The sequence below is a fragment of the Fundulus heteroclitus genome, chromosome 2, assembly GCF_011125445.2.
Source record: "Fundulus heteroclitus isolate FHET01 chromosome 2, MU-UCD_Fhet_4.1, whole genome shotgun sequence".
In the NCBI taxonomy this organism is placed as follows: domain Eukaryota; kingdom Metazoa; phylum Chordata; class Actinopteri; order Cyprinodontiformes; family Fundulidae; genus Fundulus; species Fundulus heteroclitus.
This window is the reverse complement of record NC_046362.1, coordinates 4803708-4824822: the sequence shown is the minus strand read 5'-3', so window position 1 is coordinate 4824822 and position 21115 is coordinate 4803708. Positions and strand designations below refer to the sequence as shown.

Here is a 21115-nt window from a genome sequence, read left to right as displayed (position 1 = left end):
GAAACGAGGACGTGGCTACCTTGTACCTCTGCAGGTAACCCATCCTCTGGATGACGGAGGCCTGCATCTGGCTGCTCTCGTCCCTCAGCTTGCCGTTTTCCTTCCGGAGAAGCTGCTCTTGTTCCAGCAGAGTGGAGTAGCGCCGCGTCAGTCTCTTCTCATTAACCGCGAAGACGGTCAGCTTACGGAACGCTTCGCTCAGCTGTCTCCTCACTTCCTCCGGCTCTCTGTGAAGTGTGTCCAGCAGATCCTGCAGGAGGAAACACGAGAGACATAAACCACCCTGGCCCACACGCTTCTAACCTCTCCGCTCGCGTGTCCCGTCTTGGTTTCGCTGCACACTTGTCTTCTGTTCCTATGGGGGGGGTAAACGGGGAGATTTAGTTGCAACACATGTTGGAATCTGTGCTGTCCAGGATGCGCAGTAGTCTTGGGTGACTGGTTTGTTTTTTTCCCTGGTGGATGTTTCAAATTAGCTGAGATGAAAAGAAAAGGATTCTAATGAGATTCCTCAGCGGTAGCTCAGTACTGAATGTCCTTAGCATGCATCAAAGTATGAGTAAAAAACACAGATGTACCGATTAATTGGCTGAACAACAAAATGAAAAATGTAAATTATTGGCTGGTGACTGGAGTTGGCCGATTGTTTTTTTTTTTTGTTCGTTTCTGACAGTTACCAGACAGGGAATGGGTGAAGAGAGAAGGGGAACGACAAGCGACAAAGCTCTCTGGGTCAGGACTTGAACCCGTGACCCCTGTTGAGGCCTCCGTCCGCTGGTCGCGCATTTCAAGTCAAGTTTATTTGTGTAGCACATTTCAGCAGCAAGGCAGTTCAAAGTGCCGTACATCATGAAAACATCAAAACATCCTAAACACATGGAAACAGTCACTGGTTGTGAGACCAGTAACAAACATTAAATTGTGTCAAGTGAAAACATCGATACGCATCAAATATGTTGGTCAATGGTTCTGTTATTATGGGCCGAAAGCAACTCTGCACAGGTGGGTTTTCAGTCTAGATTTAAAGGAACTGGCTGATTTGCAGTTTTCTGGAAGTTTGTTCTAGATTTGTGGAGCATAAGAACCAAATGCTGCTTCTTTATATTTAGTTCTGGTTATGCAGAGTAGACCAGCACCAGAAGTTCTGAGTGGTCTGGGGAGTTGATAACGCAACAACAGGTCTTTAATGTATTTTGGTGCTAAGCCGTTCAGTGATTTCTAAACTAACAGAAGTATTTTAAAGTCTATTCTCTAAGCTACAAGGAGCCAGTGTAAGGACTTCAGAACTGGGGTGACCCAGTTAGGTAATACCGACCAGCACCACCCCCGCGCCCCAGGATCGGCTGCTTTTTATGGAACTCTCCCTGCTGTGATAGTCGTTACGGCGCAAAGAAGACACGCCGTTCGCCATTTGGAGCATCAGTGAGGGGTTACAATATAAAGCGAGAGAAAGCACGAAAGGTTCAGGGCAGTCAAACTTTTTTACAGTAGCAGGCCACACACTATCAGGTAGAAGGGTGCACTTATGCCGGTGCCCGAGCCCCGAAGGGGAGAATTTCAAAAAATAGAGTCTCCCTGATGTAAGCTTTGAAGACAGGTGATTATCTAAAGAATAGAGTCAGAGTGCATGTTTTAAATTGAATAAAAAGCAAAAAAAAAAAGTGAATGATCAATTCTTCAAAACCAACCTTTGTTTTTTTTTATTATTATTCTTAAAAAAAAATTCATGTTATCATCAAATTTTTGAACAAATTTGCATAAAATTAGTTGAATTTGAATTACTAGCACCATATAAAACAGATCAGATTAGGTGAATATATGACAATTTACTAACTTCCGAGCGCGCAGTGACACTTCTCTGCTTGCGCGCTCGACCTGCTCATTCCATGCTCAACACCAGCTGTGCTGTGCGCTCGCTTGGCTGTTTCTCCGCGAGCGTCGCGCGAGAAGAGTTTTTCAGAGTTGAGCTCGGATTGGTTCCTGCACGCTCAACCAGAAGGCACAAATATCGCTCCATTATATAATCGGGGAAATGTAGGCGGCGGCAAGAGCTGCTATAGACGGCAATTTGCCGCCGTTGACCGGCTACTTTTGACTGCCCTGAAGGTTTAAACGAGGACGGAAACTGTTTTTTTCTCTGAATGGATGTTGGCAGCTCATTCAGGCTTCCTCTTAAAGAGCGAGCAAGACTTAAGCTGGTAACAGGAAGCTGCGACTGTCTTTTTTTAATTTATTTTGAGGCGTCCAGTTCTATGTGAAACAGAACATGCTGGTTCAGGAGGTGTACTCCCTAGTAGAACGACAATAAAGGCTATTCTATTCTATTCTGAGGCGAAGGTAACCATATTTTACTGGGAATGAACACTGTGACTGATGTTTATCAGCAGTGCATGCCGTGCTAATCATGCTAAATGCTAAGATGAATGCTTAAGATGTCAGCTTTGTAGTCACGTTGTGCTTGTTCTGACATTTTAGAGCCGTGCGTTCAGATTGCCTCTCATGGAGACATTGCTCCTGTTCCATTAAAAACAATTCAACTATACAAAAGATGAATGTTTTAACAGTCCACCGCAACAATTGATCAGACTCTTCACCTTTCACCTCTTAGGTTGGTCGCAGCTGTCGTTTATTTTGAAACTTCTTCAGCTGTCCAATAAAACGAAAGCTACATTTAGTCTCGCTGAGGAGTATGTGAGCTACACTGTTGATCTTTTTGGTTGAGTTCTACCTTCAAACACGGCTATCCCACAGCCTTTACTAGGGTTCTAGATTTTCTGTGTGTAAAACACCTGTGGGATTGTGGGTTGTTTGAGAAAGTTATTGTTTTACTTTAATATGAGCATTTGTTGTCAGAACAGCTCAACTTTTAATTTATTGGGGAATTGGAAAAAGTATTCTGCTATTATTCATGGTTCTAAAACAAAATTTAAGAAATTCGTCTCGGCTGAAACCTGGATTGGCAGGTCAGATATTTACAGAGCTGGTGATCAGACTCTGGACACAAAATCTGTTTCTGATTGGAGCATCTCTAGTTCGTCAGAGCCGGGTTCTACAGCCAAGGGAACGAGCTCACTGAATAATGCCATGTGGCTAGAAGGATTGAATTTCTTTTCATCTTTTAGCAATTTTCTCTGTCTGACTTACATTAAACTGTTGAATTTTCACATCGTCCACCTGCTTTTGCTCCTCCAGCTTGTTTTTCGTGTCTGTGAATGTCTGCTTCTCTTTCTGCCACTCTGCCTTTTCACTAGGAAACAAAGAATAAAGACATTTTTTTACCAGTTCACTACAACAGCTTGTATTATTTATTTATTTATTACAGGTAACCCACCTTAAATATTCCTTATAGAGAAGTCCCTGTTGATGGCTTATGACAGCAAACTTCTCTTTGTATTCTTCCAGAGTCTCTGAAAGTTTCTTGCTTTTTTCCTCCTTGTTCTTCAGCTCCTAAAAGTGTTACAGGATTTTTTTTTTTTCAATTTTACTCCCATTTTGATGTACAGTCATTTAAGCCCGAGCCCTCAAAAAAAAGTCTGACCTGAAGCAGTCGGACAGCATACTCATTCAAGGAGCTGATGACCTCCGTGCTGCTGGGCCCTAGGCCCTCGGGGAGGGTCAGAGGTCGATGGAGGACTCCCCCGCTGCCTGACTTCCGGAGCAGCTCCAGCTCAATTTGGAGCTGGCTCACCTGACAGGAGAAGGCGATGAAAAAGCCAAACACAGATCATTAGTGAAGCTTTTCGATTGACTTAAAACATTATTAGTTCCAAGTGTTTATTTCAGTGGGGTCCTGTGTACGTCCCTAGGGAAAGGCAGTTTAGAGGAAGCAATGTCGAATGAGATATACAGAGTTGTAGTGAGACAGAAAAACTAATATTTTACAAGCTTTGTTTTGAGGCGGGCTCTTTACTAAAGTTTATTTGCTGCAGAACACTGGTTGTAGAACAACTGCGAACACGTTTGCTAACCCAAAAAGCTTTGGATAACACCGTCTCTTCATCTTTATCTCCTTGAGTTTATTTATTGCCAAATGTTAAATTTTCGTTGTATGTAATAAACCATATTCCAAAAATATTGGTCCAGTTTGAACACCCTTTGGTTGCTTTGCTTTCTCGGCTATGAAGAAGGCAAAAAACAGTCTTGTCAGTCCCAGTTTTCCCCCATCTTGCCATACCTTTTCCTTGGCTCTGACGAGGAGACTGAGGCTGCTGTTCGCCTCCTCGCGAGCTGATTTTAATTCCTGCCTCAGTTCTTCATTTCGCCCCACCAGCTGATGGATTTGGGACCTAGGGTCAGCCTCGGGCTGCCCTCCTAGGCTGCTCACACCTGCAGCCTGTGGTAAGAGAGAGGACAGCTGAAAAGACGCACAGAAACAAGAGCTCAGGCAGGTCCAGATGAATTGATCGCACTGGCAGCAGAACAGTGCATGACGCTACCACCACGTTATTTATTGGACTCCGTTTTGGGAAACCTATCAGGGGGCCAGATATTCTTTAAAATATCGGCCAATACTACAACAGACCCAAGAGCAGCATCAGTGGAACACCAGTGCTTGTGTGCGGCTGGAAGACTAGCAAACCTTTGGTGAGCCGTAGCTTTGTGAACAACGAGCTCCGGCCATCAATTGGAAGCGGATCTGTGAAAATGATGCCAGATCTTTGTTCCACCCCTGATGAGCTCGCTTCTAAATATAATACCTGTTTAAATCCCATTCTTAGTGAAAACTCGACCTGTTACCTTTCTTCCACGCCGCCCCCTGGTTCACCCCTGAACTCTGGTTCACTAGAGCTAAATGTCGTTGACTTGAATGACTCCATAAGAAAACTGGCCTCACAATCTACGAAGAAATATACAAAACTAACGTAGAACTGTATAAGGAATCAGACAAATCCAGTTATTATTCCAACTTGATCTTTTCTAACGAAGGTAACTGCAGGACCTTGTTTTTACTGTTGAATAACATTGTCCAACCCCTGCATGCATTTCCACCCAACTTGTTCTCTACAATGCTTTATTCAGCTGGAACTATTTCTGACAAAATGTCCCATTTCAGCGAAATAAACCACAAAAGCTTAGAGCAGATCATTCAGCAGTTAAGTTCCTCCTCCAGCTGCCTTGATGTTCTACCCACAGCTTTCTTTAAAAAAGTTTTACCTGTAATAGCGTCTGATTTGACTCAGATAATAAACGCGTCCCTTCTGTCAGGTGTTTTCCCCCAGTCCCTAAAAACAGCAATTATCAAACCACTGCTGAAAAAGAACAATTTAGACAAACTTCTACTCCAGAACTACAGGCCCATCTCAAACCTCCCCTTTATCAGTAAGATTATTGAAAAAGTTGTATTTCAACAATTAAACACCTTCTTAACAACGACCAGCCGCTTTGATGGTTTCCAGTCAGGTTTCCGTGCTCACCACAGTACAGAGACCGCCCTTATCAAGGTTTTTAATGACATCCATATAAATACAGACTGTGGAAGAACCACAGTGGTGGTTCTATTGGACCTCAGTGCAGCATTTGATACTGTCGATCACTCCATCCTGTTAGAACGCCTGGAGAACTGGGTCGGCCTCTCTGCTACAGCTCTCCACTGGTTTAAATCTTACTTAAAGGACAGGGACTTTTTTGTATCAGTAGGTAACTTTACATCGAAGATTACAAAAATCACATGTGGGGTTCCCCAAGGGTCCATCCTGGGTCCCCTCCTCTTCAATATCTACATGCTCCCTCTAGCCCAGATAATAAAAAATAACAACATCAGCTACCATAACTATGCAGACGACACACAGCTCTACATCACCATGTCACCAGGTGACTATGAACCAATTCAAGCACTGAGTAAATGCCTAGAAGAAATCAATGCATGGATGTGTCAAAATTTTCTTCAGTTGAACAAAAACAAAACAGAAGTAATAATATTTGGACCAATAGAGGAGAGATCAAAAGTTAGCACACAGCTTCAGTCGCTTCAGCTAAAAACCACTGATCAGGCCCGAAATCTGGGAGTAGTGATGGACTCAGACCTGAACCTCCAAAAGCATCTAAAGACAATTACAAGGTCAGCTTTCTACCACCTGAAGAACATTTCTAGGATTAAAGGACTGATGTCTCAGCAGGATCTGGAAAAACTAATCCATGCGTTTATTTTTAGTAGAATTGATTACTGCAACGGTGTTTTTACAGGTCTGCCTAAAAAGTGGATCAGACAGCTGCAGCTGATCCAGAACGCTGCTGCCCGCGTTCTCACTAAGACTAAGAAAGTAGAGCACATAACCCCAGTTCTAAAGTCCTTACACTGGCTCCCTGTATCTCAGAGAATAGACTTTAAAATACTTCTGTTAGTCTATAAATCTCTAAATGGCTTAGCACCTAAATACATCACAGACTTGTTATCAGCGTATAAACCCTCCAGACCACTCAGGTCTTCTGGCTCCAGCCTACTCTGCATACCTAGAACCAGAACTAAACAAGGAGAAGCAGCATTTAGTTCCTATGCTCCACTTATCTGGAACAAACTTCCAGAAAACTGTAAAAGTGCAGAAAGCCTGAGTTCCTTTAAATCAAGATTAAAAACACATTTGTTTAGAATTGCCTTTGAATGTTCAAGTTAAAATGTTTTACTGTTTTCAAATGTTCTTTTTTTGTTTCTACACTATCCCTACTTGCTTTTATTCTGTTTTATTTTCCAATATTTTAATCATGTAAAGCACTTTGCATTGTCTCTGTACTGAATTGTGCTATATAAATAAATTTGCCTTGCCTTGCCTTACAGACTGCTGCAACTCTATGATCTTGTTTTTATCTGAGAAAATCTGAGGGATTTACCAGTGTCTGCCTCCTACTATGTCACCTCCGTTCTTTTTTGAAATCCTGCCTCTCTGTCAGTCATTTTCCAGTTTTCTACTTACGAGCTTGTCCGATATCTCTGAAACCATTATCGCATTATTACCAAAACCCCCCCATTTCATCACATCTCCCCAGTCCTCCACTGGCTCCTGGTTAGATTCAGAATAGAATTCAAACTTCTTCTGTACACATTCAAGGCTATCCAGAACCTCACGCCCCCCCTCCCTCTTCTTTTCTTATCTCCTTCACATCGCTACTCCCTCCTGCATCACTCTTCCTCCTTCCCGCCTCAGCACCATGGGGAGCAGAGCTTTGTACCACTGTGCTCTCAAACTCTGGAACACTCTCGCCACGGACATCTGCAATACCGGCACATTTTCTAACTTCACGTCTAAGCTCAAAACACACCTGTTCAAGAATGCCTACTCACTGTAATTGACTGTTCTTTGTAACTTTTTGTTGTGTTGTTTTTACAATGACTATTGTTGTTATTGCTGTTGTGACACTGCTTGATTTGTACAATGTCCTTGAGTGCTCTGAAAGGTGCTCTTGAATAAAATGTATTATTATCATTAATATATACACGTCTATAGAGGTGCGACTGCTTCAGCCAGCTCTGACGGGCCATGGAGAGCCCACAATGTTTGACTCCCAGTTGTTAGGTTGAAAAGAGCACATTGACACTGAGCCTTGATGATGTCTGTGGTTTCCTAGTAGATTCCCTTTTACTGGAGTTTTATTGACTGTGCTGATGATCCTGGAATCTGCGGTTGTTAGTAGAAATAACTTTCCAATCTTTGTGAATCCACATTTCTCTCTTGCTAATATCTTGACAGAGTTCCTTGGACTTCCACAACATGCTGCGTATTGGTCAACCCAGTGAGGGGGGTTGCTATTGTGTCCACAACAGCAAGCTCTGGCAGTGGGACTGATAATTCAGGATTCAGGTTAGGAATAACGGCAGCTCTGTTTGTCCCTACTACTGATTTTGATATCGTTCGTCCTACTTTCAGTAGGTCGATATGTTGGATAGAGCTCTGCTCAAGCCCACTGTTTTATACTGAATCTACAAACACCATTTCTGACGCCGTTCTAATTCACAATCAGGACTTTAATGTCATCATGTAATGTTATTCGTTCTGTATGCACTCTGTACATACAAAATGACAATAAAGTTGTCTAAGTTATTAAATCTCAAGCCATGCTCTGTATTTAACTTCTGGTTTGCTGCGAGGCTGGGAGCGCTCACAAATCAGCCGGTCAGCTGGTACTACCAGGGCTTCTGTTTGTACTGATAGGGAGATAAATTAGTTAGCTGTACCGCCTCCCAGCGGGACAATTATCGCCAACAATTCAGAATCGCTCCATCAGTTGGAGGACGAAAGATTTACGGTAGGAGACATTGTGATGAGGCTCTGGGTTCTAATACAGAACCGGATTAGAAATGGTTGGGTAAGCTGTGCAACAGATTTGGTAGAAATACCCGGAGAATGCAGTAAATCAAAGTTATGCGTAGAAGAAACTGATAGGCCTCTACCTTATCAACTCAAAACACATCCCAGAACCACCGGCAGCACTTATTAAAGGATTTAAATGAACATATGAGCCTATATGAATAATTCTGGCCCTTGTTGGATCAGATAAAATACAAAATAAATTCAAACTAGTGACAGAATTCTGGTTTTAGAAAAATTCTGCGGTTGTTTTGTTGCTGAAATCTTTTCACCCTGAAACAATGAACAAATCATTAAAAAGGCCATAACTACTTTTCATTCAGGTGTTAAATGTTCGTCAGACTGACATCTATTAGGATCATATTTATACACAAGACATGCTAACAATCTATGAATTTCAAAGCAAGGGCAGATTTTCTTCTCTGGTAAACATCTGTCAGCAATGCGGCCTCTATCCGATACTTGCGATACTTCCTGCTGGACGCGCTTGTTGCTGTAAAGCCACTCAAGCATCCTGCTCCACCGCGCCTCAATAAAGATATCACCTCACAGTTTGGCTTTCTTTTTATGTCCTGCTGCTTTTGTCAGGTGTTGAGTTACCAAGTGACAGAAATAACAAAAAGGCACAACGTGAGTCGTGAGCCGCGAGCCGCGATTGTTTGTTTCTATGGGAATTTAAACAGCGAAAACTTACAATAACAGAATGGCATCACCAGAAGTGTTTAAATGTACTCAGAGTTGGACTGAAGAATCAAGAATAATTTAAACAGAACCTGTCTCATAACATGAAAAATATGACATCGTAAACCCCATTTTCACATGCATCGACTCTCTAAACGGCAGAAGCTTTGAACATCTTCCTCAGCCAGAGGTGCACCAAGTGACCTCCACCTTAAAGAATGTCAGTACCAACAAGGTTGCAGGTCCAGACATGGTGTCAGGTCGGACACTCTAATCATGTACTAACCATCTTGCAAGGGTTAGCTCTTACCCCTGTCATCATGAAGAGCTTCGAGAGGATACAGCCTACAGGGAGAATCGCTCTACAGAGGACGCTGTGTCGTTAGCACTTCACACGGCTCTGACTCACCTCCAGCACCCCAACACCTGTGTTAGGATGCTACCTGTGGACTTCAGCTCAGCCTTTAACACCATGCTCCCAGACATGCTGGCTCTGAAAACTGCCTATGGACAAGCTACATGCTGGCTATGAAAACACTTCAATCTCTCAGGGGCCGTCTGTTTAGACATCGATGCAAATTGCACAATCCTGCAACTAAATTGCAGTATTACAGTGGGCTGTCTGACTTTGACTCCAAATTGAGTCAATTTGCTGCTAAGGACTATACGCACGCTTAAGGCCCTGAGGGAGTGTTGATGTTGGGCAGTGCAGTCAACAGTTTGTTTGAAAAAAAAGGAAAGATTGTATGTCTTTGTGTTATGTGTATTTATGTGCATCCTGAGCTGGTGTCTGCCTCACCAAAAATGTCATTATGGTAACACATAATGACAATGAATTGTACAATGAGACATAAATGTGTATATATCTTTTAATAAGCTTATTTATTTATTCACTTTTATAATAATTAACTTATTTATTATCCGTTGTCATTTTAAACTTCATTTATTAACTAATTATTTGTTAAATGCCTTAATTTCTGTGTATATTTGACCTGGACATGTCACATTACATAACGTACACTAAAGTCCCTTAAATGAAAGTTGCGTCATGGGCGTTCCATTTTTTTTGGGTCACGTGATCTCCTGGGGCCATTTTGGGTCTAGGCTCAGCTAAGCTCAGCGCGTTTACAACACTGCGAGCGACCGATTTCTTTTATTTTTATTTTATTTTTTCTGATTATTTCGAGTATTTCTTTATTTCGAAAATAAGCCACCATGCCAGGGTGTTGTGCCCACGGCTGCAGCAACAGCACTGATAAAGGGACGCGTATGTTCCGTTTTCCAAGCGATGAAGAGCGGCGTTTATTGTGGATCAACGAGTCAGTCGCTTGGACCAAGAGACGAACAAAACTTGGAGACCTACAACATACTCTGGCTTGTGTGAGGTATGTGGGCTTTTTTTTCCCTGAAGTCAGGGTTTCCCGCAGCGCTAAGTTTGGCGGCCGCCTCGCCAATATAAAAACAAAAAAAAAAAAAAAAAAAAACGCACAAAGCTTGTCTCTCCCCGCCAGTCCCCAACCGCTAAGCCGGGCATACCCTGTACGAGTTTTTCAGAGGTGGTACTTATATACATCTCAAACTGTACGATGGAACCGCGGGGTTTAAAAAGTTCACCGCTCACGATCTGTGCGGCGCGACGCTCGGACGCGACCGGACTGCGTGTCCCCTCTGGGACCGCTCGCTGTGGTGGCAGAGGCAGGCGAGCGACGGTGGGTGACAGTAAAGTCCCTTAAATGATTTAAAATTTTAAAATCATTTAAGGGACTTTAGGTGACAGGGACCCAGAGCAGGGGGTCGAGCCCAGCTCACGCACCGCACCGGCGGCCGCGCGGCACGGCAGGTCGCCCGGCCCGCCCCGCGAGCGGAGGCGTGCCGAAACAGGTGGCCAGCGCATCGCGCGGACCGGAGCGCTTGCCCGCCCCCCCCCGCCCCGCGAGCCGACGTCCGGGCCCCGCGGGTCCCGGGCCGGGCGAAGGTCGCTTTGGGGATGCCTGCTCCCCTCCCTCCCTTGGCGGGGACGGAGAGGAGGGGAGGGCGCTCCCTCGTAGCTCTGCTTGAACAGCAGGATGCGCTCACGAAAACCTCACGACGGCCGACTGAATTTCAAACATGTTTGATTTTCACCGACCGTCCGATTTTTTATGTGAAATTTTCTTCTGGACTTCTTGCTTTATTTCAATGTGCTGTAGCATAATGTGTGTCTGATTTTTGTCCTATGGGACCAATTCTGGACTTCAAGACAGTAAAAGAGAAGTATACAGTTCACTTAAAAATGTCTCTTTAAAAGTCTTATTAAAATGTAATATCAGCTTTTCTGGATGCCTAGTAGGTGATCATCAACACTCAGTTGTGTTTTATTCAGAACACCTGCCTGAAGGGTATTAGAAGGTGTGAAACGCGCATAACATAACAGTGTTAAAGCGCCTGCCTGTGACAAGTTTAGACCCAAAATGGCGCCACTCGCTGAGTTGGCGCAACTTTCATTTAAGGGACTTTAACGTACACCAGCTCCATGGATTCATCATGCTGGTTCTCCGGTCACATAAATGGATCAAACGCGAGGAAGAAACTCGCTGGTTCGGCGGGGATAAGTTACATCAAATTTAATGGAAGCAACATATTATTACAGGACCTGTGGCGTCTCTGCGTTTGGAGTCAGGCCCCACCAGATGTCGCTGGTGGGGCCATGTTCGCAATAATCAGTGGGACTTGATCGTAATACTGTAAAAAAAGACAGATTCCCTTACCAATAAAATTCTGTTAGAAACATTTGTGTCTATATATCTCAGTCTGCCAGAATACTGACAAGCTCAGTAAGCTAAGTCCTTATGAGGCGCCTTGATAATAGAGCCGGCCTACCAAAGTTTGTTTAAATAATGAACATGTGAAATAACAGTGCGCATGCCCAACACACTCTCAGTAGACAACCGTGAGGCACAAATACTCTGGCCCCAAGCTCGGATCGTCCAATCAAAATTCTTGAATTGCACACGTTACGTTTACATTCTGCCGGATCGTGTGCGACCATCTAGGCAGGGCAAATCTGTTTAGCACATTTCAGTACAAGGACAAAGCAAAGTGCTTTGCAGTTATGATTAGATCAGTGGGAGTAAAATAACAAAAAAGCTAGAATAAAATGCAGGAACATTTAAATAAAATAAAACATAGGAAAACAGAAACTAAAAGCAAACATTAATCTAGGGTTGGTTGTCCTTGCTGGCTCATTGAAGGATTGTTGTAAAGCTTTTCTGTTCAATAAATGAACAATACGAGTGAGCGTTTATCTGTAATTTTATCTGTAAATTACATTTAGCTTATATAAAATGGATTTTCTAGTGTGTTGGTTTATGCCAATTTATCTGTTTAATTTACCATTGATCAAAGTCAGGTCCCAAGTATGCACAAAAAGAAATGAGTTGCTGCTAATAGGTGTTGAGCTTATGTGCCCCACTTAACTTATGCCAGAGACACCACTGTACAGGACTATGTTTGAATTTATTTATTTTAATTATTTATTATTTATATACTCACATCTAAGTGCCAGTGGCCTACTGAGGTAGACATTGTCTGAATAACCTGTGTTGCAGTGTGGGGCGTGGTTACGATTACGAGGAGGAGGGAAGTGTGGATTGACTTGTTTTCACTCCGCTGAGAAAAAGCTAAATAAACACACCTGCACAGACGTTGCAGTCGCTGGTATTGGGTCTGGATATTCCGCTGCTGGCCCCTTACCACCAACGAAATGTAGCAAACACATATAGGTGTGTTTGGTCCCATTTTCAACTGTGAAGCCCTCCCCCTAACACGCTCGTATCAAACGTTGGAATTCCTCGGCATTTGTTCGGGGTTTAGGAAAAAGTAATGAGAATAAATCCCTTTGTAGGGACAGGATGACAATATTGAGAGTCGCTCCGGCAGACGCCGCAGCAGCAGTGTTTCATTGTTACCATTATATTTGCTGATGTACTGTTCGGGACAGAGCCGTTCACGATTCACCACTCTACAAAGTTTGTCCGACTGAAAGACGGACGCAACGCAGGCACACTGCGATGATCTAAATTTATATATCTGACGTCATCTGAGAAACGCCCTATTAGTTGGTTAGACTTCATAGCTGGAATCTATGCTGCTGCCACTGGTATCAGTGGCTGCCACTAATATCTCACTAGCATCATCTTGGTGGGGATTTTATGTGGATTGGCAAAAGAAAAGTGGAATTTGGGAAAGAAAAGTTTCAGGGTTCCAAAGCTTGAGGTAATTTCTGTGAAACATTGGGTAAAAAAATCAGTCTCTAGGTGTACAGAACACTTTAAAGTCAAAGGTGGGTTCTGCAAGGCTTGACTGAGGGTACCTGAAAAATCCTGCATGCCACACTTTAGATGTTTTGGGTTATTGTGAAAACCATCCAACCCTACGTTTCTGTTAATCACATACAATCTAAATACAATACACTGAAGTATGTGGCTGTCACAGGACAAAATACACTACAAAAAAAAAGAAGTGGGAACATTTTTCCAAGGTCTAGCATCTCAACATGCAGCAAAAAATTGTTCAGTCCTTTGTGTGTGGCAGATACTCACATTAGGCAAGTGTTTCAGACTGCTAATAGTGACAGCATCAGCACCGCTCCCTGGATTATTCCTCATAGCTTGAAGAACATCCTTTAGCGTAGCCTCTAAATCTCTCTTTGCTTTCGACAGGTCTTCCACTGGAGATTAAAAGACAGCAAGGACACGAAAAAATGTTTCTTTGAAGAGAAACATTGGCTTTTTAGTCTTCCAGTAACAAACAAGCTTGTAAAACAACAATCACCGAATGGTTAAATGTATGCCAAATTAACTCCACCACCACCAGCTCAGGATGTTGGAGGGAATTTTCTTGGAAGAACATAGTTAGATTTTTCACTACCCCCAAAAGAACATTTACCCAGTCCGGTAGAGCTGAGGCTGGGCTTTGTTGGAGACGATGTAATAATGTAATGGCTGACCACTTTCATATTTTTTGGGATTGCCCATTGATCCATTCCTATTGGTCAAAGATATCTAAAGAGATAAGTGTAATTCTTGGTTTCGAAATTGAACACAATTTTAAAACTATATATTTAAGTAATATACCAAAAGAACTCAGCACTCAGGATAAGTACTTGTTGAAAATTTTATTGATTGCAGGGAAAAAATCAATTACAAGAAAGTGGCTTAGTAGGACCCCACCGACATTGAGGGATTGGACTGCGATCGTTGAAGAAATTTGGGAGTTGGAAAGGCTCACCTTCTCCATCAGACTTCAGGAAAACAAAATTAAAAAATTTTGGTCGAAATGGTTAACTTATAGGAACTCTAGAATAAATTGAGTTCCATTATTACTTCATCAGGTGCGGTATGAGGAGCCAGGTGTTGAGTAGCCTGGCAGGTCTTGGTAAATATGGAAACAAACCCCCATCCGCCTGACTCCTCACAGAACTTTACATACACTGTAACCCGCTTATCAGTTATTTGTCAGTTAAGTTTTATCTTATCGTATGATATAACTGTTCCCCTCCCTTGGTGACCTCTCTGTTTTTATTTTTTTTTATTTTTTATTTTTTATTATTTTTTTTTTTTTTAGTGTCGACTACGGTCCTGGTTGTGACATTCAATTTTATCTATTTGTATGTTTATTTACTTTATTTTTATTTCATTGTATACTGTTATGGCTTGATTTGTATAAAATCCTTTTCAAAAATAAAGTATAAAAAAAAAAAACAACAATCACTTCGTTCAACCCTGTCCTTGCGCTCAGAGCAAACTTACACTGAGCCTGAAACTCCATCTTGTGCAGTTCCAGCTCCTTCTTCTTGCTGCTCAGTTCTTTCTCCAAGTATTCATTCTACAATGCAAAGGCAATGTGTTAAGAAGGTGAACATTATTCAATGAGACAAAATAAATTCATTTAATAAGGATTAATTAAATATCCAGTGTATTTCCCCTCACTTTAGTCTTTTTTGAGTGAATCTGAACAAAAAGCTGGATAAGCCTGTCTGTAGAGCATTTTCAGGTTTTCACCCGCATCATCTTCAAAGCACTGAACTAGATCCAAACAATTATTATAAATCTACCATGTTGAACACAAGGGATGCGCTTATATCTCTGATTTAAGATATAAACGTCATTTTACCAACAACGTCCCGGTTTGCCCACATGATTTTTAGTGTTGTTTTAAAGCTGAATGTTTATTTATGTTTAGGAATGGAGACAGTGTTCAACCTCCATGTCTCTCTCTTCTGAGATAAATCTTTAATCTTTCTTAAATCTTAAAGCTTTTGTGCCTTTAAGGAGATCCAAACAATACCCCCCCCCACCCCCAGCAGTTTAGAGGGCAAACCCAAAATGCCAAATCCCTTCTGTGCTGATGTCTACGGGACGGTTAAAAGTGACCGCTTTTCAGATGAAAAGTCACGCTTATTCTGTTTTCTGATGACAAAAGCAGAAAAATGTGTGAATGAGAGCAGCTGTTCCAGAAGTCCAGTGATTTATAGAAGAGAACAGGAGAAAATTAAGCATATTCAAAGCATTTTGACACTGCCAGGGACTGACAGATTCTATATGCTAATAAACAAACCATGTCATAAGCTACATAAATGTTTTTAAACTTCACTTTAGGCAGAACATGACAACTAAATGAGAACTAGGTCAGGTGGGAACTTATTTCTGACTGTAAAACATGAATTCATTTTAAACAGCCTGAAATGAGGTCCAAACTAGGTCTTATGTCGGTGAACATTCTCATGATCATGATCAATCCAAAAAAACAGGTTAAAAAAATATAACAACTTCTATTCTGAAGCTTCAGAGTAGAAGTCCAGTTGTTTCATCTTTCAAACTAGCTCTTGTTAAAGATGAACTGGGCTGATACCGATAGTAGATCAGATCAGTCCCAACTGTTTTTGTAAACCGTTTTTGTTGCTGTGGAGGACAGAAAAAGCGGTGTACTGCTCATGGGCTCACCCTGCGCCTGATCTCATCATCAGTGCGGATGCTTCCTTGTCTGAGCAGCCCCTGTTCTTTTCCTCTGGACCGGACCTCATCCTCCAGATGCACACTCGACGGTGGGATTCCTGCAGACACAGCTGGTCAGTTTTCCTGTTAGACTTTATTCAACATTTAAGTATTTTTTACTTAAAAGGCAAGTAGGTCACTTAAGTAAATAAATCAATATGTAATATATATATTTAAAAAAAAAGAATAGCAAATCAAAACTAATAACCTTTCTACACTGGATTCAGTGCAGGGTCACCCTGAACTGATATTAATGCAGTGGAACATGGAGCGTCTACATCATAACCAGAGACTCAGGATTTAGGGCTGTAACTGCACACACAATCTTTTGGATTTTTGCTAGCAAAGCATTTTGAAAGCTATGTATTCTTCCCTTTCCACTTCCTGATTATGCATGGCTTTGTGTTCTCACACATCAAATCCCAATAAAGCAATAGGTCACTTTTTAATCTGTGTATTTTCCTGCATTTTGGAGCACTGTATCAGAAAGCTACAGTGATGATGAGACACTCATAATTTCAAACCCTGGCCAAGAAAATTTCCAGATCCCTATTCAGAATGTGTAGTCGGTTCTCAAAATCACTCCGGTTCACAAACTGGGATCATCTCCAAGCACTAACAAGACGAGACTGGGCCACCATCAGTCAGGATTTGGCTAAGACGTTCGTATCCACCGTGTCAGAGAGAACAGAAGTTCTGAAGAAAAAGGGGTCGATCCTTTACATATCGGCTCTTTGTCTAAATGAGATGAATTTCTTATAAAAGCCTTGTTTTTATGTTCCTGCTGAGTGTGTAATAGAAACATGCAATTAAAAGTCTAGAAACGTTGAAGCCACAAAACACAACACTGGTATCATCGGTGAAACGTATTCTTGCAAAAACATAAAAAACGGACATTATGGCAATGACGAATGAAGGGAAATAAATAATGAATTCAGTTGGGCTAATGTGAGAAACCAGCTTTTCCCAAGTGCTTAAACATGCATGGATGGATGGATGGATGGATGGATGGATGGATGGATGGATGGATGGATGGATGGATGGATGGATGCATGGATGGATGCATGGATGGATGGATACCTAAGTTTAAAGAGTACAGGATAAATAATGTGAATCTTTCTTTATATCTGAACGAGACGAGGCTGTTATTACACTGCTATAAAACATGACATTACAACTATCTGTTACACAGGAAATGTGTTAAAGAAGACATACTGGGACCTGCATGTTAACATGCTCTGTACTATTTATATTTGCCTCTTCACCTCTTTCTTTCACCATGTGCCTGATTTGTTTCTTCAGCTCCAGGCGCTCTTCTTCCAGTCGCTCAATCTACAAAGAAGTCAAGCAAAGTGCTGAAATAGGTCCCTTCAGCAGTCATAAAAGCAACAGTCTGATCTGCTTTGATCCCATTACCTCTTTCGCAAGAACCTGGTTTTCGGCTTTGTACTGCCGCTGCCTGAGATCCCTGGCACGCCTAAATTCTGTCAGATCCACTTCCTGCTTCGGCTCCAGACCTGCTCATGACCGGAAAAATCCAAAAGCGCTCATTTAAATTTCACTGCTACAGATGAGCCAGTGTTGTCTAAACAGACTGAGAACAGTGGTGTTTTTAAAAACTCTGACCCAGTTTTTCCCGGAACTCCTCGTTTTCGTCCATGAGGTCATTGATTCTCAGCTCGAGCTGGTTGATCTCTTTGGTCATGGCCTCTGCCTCACGATCTCTCATTCTAATTTGATTGTTACACTCTTTGATCTCAGCAATGGCTGCTTCCAGGCCATAAGTGCCCTGCCACACACAAACAGTTCTGTGATTAGCGAACCATCAAAAAGCATGTCTTGTCTCACTTTTGTTTGTTTCCTTGTTTTTTTCGTCTCATATGCTTTTTTTGGGGACGTCAGGGTGCGATTCGCTTTGGTGAAAGACAGACCCCATGCCTGTGGACCCAAAGAGCGTGTTATCACACCACCGTCACATTATCTTTAAAACACCCCTATTAAAAGCAGGGATGGATGGCGAAAAAGGAAAATCACAAGCCTTAATTCGGGGAAATTGGGAGTCACTTAAATTCAATTTGGATAAAAAAAACCAGTCTTGGAAGATACAGCCAAAACACGAAGGAGAAAAAGAGCGTTTTTGTGCACTTACAGCCTCATACTGGCTCAAGCGATTTGAAGCCTCAATGAAGGCTTTGTCCTTTTCCTCGGCGTGGGCTTCAGCCTGTCGCAAAGCTCGCTCCGCTTCCATCGCCCTGGTCTCTGCAGCTTCTAGTTTGGACCTCAGCTCCTCCATCCTTCTCTGCTGTGATGCTGAAGGTCCACCTTGGGGGGAAAAAAAAAAAAAAAACATGTTATAATCACTTTGACAGCAGGCAAAAAAGAAAAAAGAAAAAAAGGTTTACGATAACAAATATTTGTCTGTTAAAAATCTGAATGAACTCTGGTTCAGGTTCCTTTACTATTAATCAAAGGTAGATTCGCTCCACAGTGAGATAAGATAAGAACAACGTCCACCGAGCAGACCCAAAAATACAGATTTTTAAAATGTACTTAAGATTCCACTAATATAAATTTACAGCAAGGTAAAAACAAGTTCAGGCCAAGCCAAGTTAAATACATAATTTTTAAATGCATAACAAACAGATTAAAATTCAAATTTAAATAGTCCTATACCATAGAGTGCTTTTAAATGTGCAAAGTGTCTCTACATCTTCAATTTGATAACAGCCGCAGGAACAAAGCTGTTTTTATAACGCTGTTTTCTGCATTTTGGGACTAAGAATCTCGGTCCGGAGGGTAGAAGATAAAGCTCGCTGTGTGAAGGATGGGGGAGCTTTTCTGGTGCACACGGATAGGAGAGACTGTTGAGGCTCACCAATCCGTCTAGATGACCAATGAACTATTTAAGGCATTTATCTCCTTTGTGGCCGAACATGGTCGTTATGGTTCGGTCAATTAGAAAGTTTCTTTAAACAGAACAGACTCTGATGAGCCTTTCTTCACACAGGTTCACGGTTGGCTTCAAAGGTCCCTATGCAACAATGACAGTCCCCGAATATCCATAAAAAAGGACAAATTCAGTGGCTTCCTCCTAAAAATCTATGAACATGTCTTTGTTTGTTTTCCTGGGTTAAGCTGGAGGTAAGACTCCTCACACCAATTAATGAACTGATTGACCGCTGGACAATGGTGGCTTTGGTTCTCCCAAAGCAGACTAACAACAGAATCATCAGCATATTTTAGAACAAGTCTGTTTTCATGTCTGCTTTTGACCTCTGTTTGTGTGAAGAATAAAAAAGTGACGGTGCTGAGGCGACCCAGTGGGCGTGTGTTTTAGGCCTGAGAGGATGCCATTTACTCTCCCTCTCTGGGTCCTGCCAGTTAACAACAAATCCAGAAGCCAACTGTTCTAGGAGCCTTTTGGTCAAAAAATCAGGTTTGATTGGATTAGACGGCGATAAAAAAATCCATAAATAAAAGCCTGGCACGTGTCGCTTTAAAGCAGCACCGTGTAACTTTTAGCCACTAGTGCCGCTAGACCTGTAACTTCCAGGTTTAGCGCCCCTCAAAACCATTAGTAACACGGCACTGTCGCAAAATTAAAATGTCTCCCTTCATGGTTTGGGTTCTGATAGCGGGCCACTTTGGACCAGCAGATTGAGAGTCACACAGTCACAGAGCTGACATGTAGCTTTGTGAACTGTATTTACTTTATTTTGTAATAACCATGGCCATGACAAACTTTGACTCGAGGATGAGAAAAGTAGAAGCACTTAAGGTTAGCCAATAAACTTACACAGTGTCGCTTAAAGATCTAAATGTTTAAAATATAAATTTAACTGAGTGAGGGTCGCATGCTCCACTCCTCTGTGAGGCCTTAATGCGAACTGCATGGGTGCCAGAGTATGCTCAGTCAGTTTTAAACATTGCATGTCTGCTTATTTTTATTCCAAAATGAGGTCGGAGCTACTGGTCGGAAATTGTTGGAGGGCGGGTGGCTTTAGAGACAGCAACAACTCCAGCGTCTTTTCAGATGACGGGTTTATGTTGTGTCTGTAGGGACTTTTTATAGATGTACTGAAAGACAGGACTGAGCTCGTCAGTACAAGATTTCGCAAAACAACCGCAGATATAATCATCATCATCTTTATTTGTCATTGCAACTTGGTACATTCCAATGAAATGTGTCCTCTGCATTAAAGCCATCCCTTAGGGAGCAGTGGGTTGCCACTGTGCGCGGCTTAGGGGGCGTTCTGGGCCTGAGGGTCTTAGGCTTCAGGGACCAAGAGTGGCAGTCTGAGGGATTCAAACCAGGGAACTTGCGGCCTTCCCAAGACTCAAGAGCCCTGCTCTCTAACCACTAGGACAGGACACCGGTCACTAAGTTAAAAGCTTTTTAAACTTCCTTAAGGGCTATTTATAAGTGTTTAGTCTTTACTTAGCCTCCGGATTTCCTTCCTAAAATCACAGATATCAAAACAACACTAAATGAATAAATGAAAAGCAATAGTCCGAATTAAAACCATCAAAAAAATAACTGGTGAAACTTTGTGACTTCCCTCAGGAACATTCGGATGCCAGACTGGAAATGTTGCAAAAGCTTTCAAGATCAAATGTGACATCAGAGTAAATAAACGTGGCCAACGAGGAAGTACAACAGTACTTGTTAGCGGTTAATAGTTGGTAGACTAATTTTAACAGAGAGAAAACATCACAAAAGGAAAAGGCGTCGGTTAGAGGACTGGAGACACCCTGAGCGGGGGCTCTACATCTGCTACATTGTTATGGAGGTGGGTTGTTGTGTTTTTTTTTTTTTTTCAGGGTTTCTGTCACCCCGCTTTCTGATTGGCTTCACGTCACCTTCAACAGGCAGCATGCGCGTTTGTCCTGGGGGAACGCCACACTCGCAAGGATATGGAGCCAAGACATTTCTGAATAACCCCGATTCGAGGTCACAGGTAAAGTGTACTACAACTGTACGCTTTAATTGTGTTAGAGGCTGCCCTGGTGCTCCCCTGGGTTTCATTTTTACACTAAAACCCATCTTATGGGGGCAGAGTCTTATTTTATTTTTTACCATTCGCCAATGAAAACATTATC

General features: G+C 42.2%; 1 protein-coding gene across 6 annotated transcripts in view; it reads right to left on the bottom strand.

Moving 5' to 3' along the window:
- cep290 (centrosomal protein 290) overlaps window positions 1-21115 on the bottom strand; it is an 83623-nt gene that overhangs the window by 40561 nt on the left and 21947 nt on the right. For all 6 annotated transcript variants that reach the window (XM_021317057.2, XM_036146052.1, XM_036146073.1 and 3 more), the window contains 12 exons: window positions 18165-18337; window positions 17642-17804; window positions 17432-17532; window positions 17281-17347; window positions 15965-16074; window positions 14771-14846; window positions 13562-13689; window positions 4175-4333; window positions 3539-3688; window positions 3332-3447; window positions 3145-3247; window positions 20-250 (listed from right to left, as the gene is read on the bottom strand). In XM_021317057.2, the coding sequence (XP_021172732.2) occupies window positions 20-250; window positions 3145-3247; window positions 3332-3447; window positions 3539-3688; window positions 4175-4333; window positions 13562-13689; window positions 14771-14846; window positions 15965-16074; window positions 17281-17347; window positions 17432-17532; window positions 17642-17804; window positions 18165-18337 (1577 nt within the window). The remainder of the gene's footprint in view (window positions 1-19; window positions 251-3144; window positions 3248-3331; window positions 3448-3538; window positions 3689-4174; window positions 4334-13561; window positions 13690-14770; window positions 14847-15964; window positions 16075-17280; window positions 17348-17431; window positions 17533-17641; window positions 17805-18164; window positions 18338-21115) is intronic.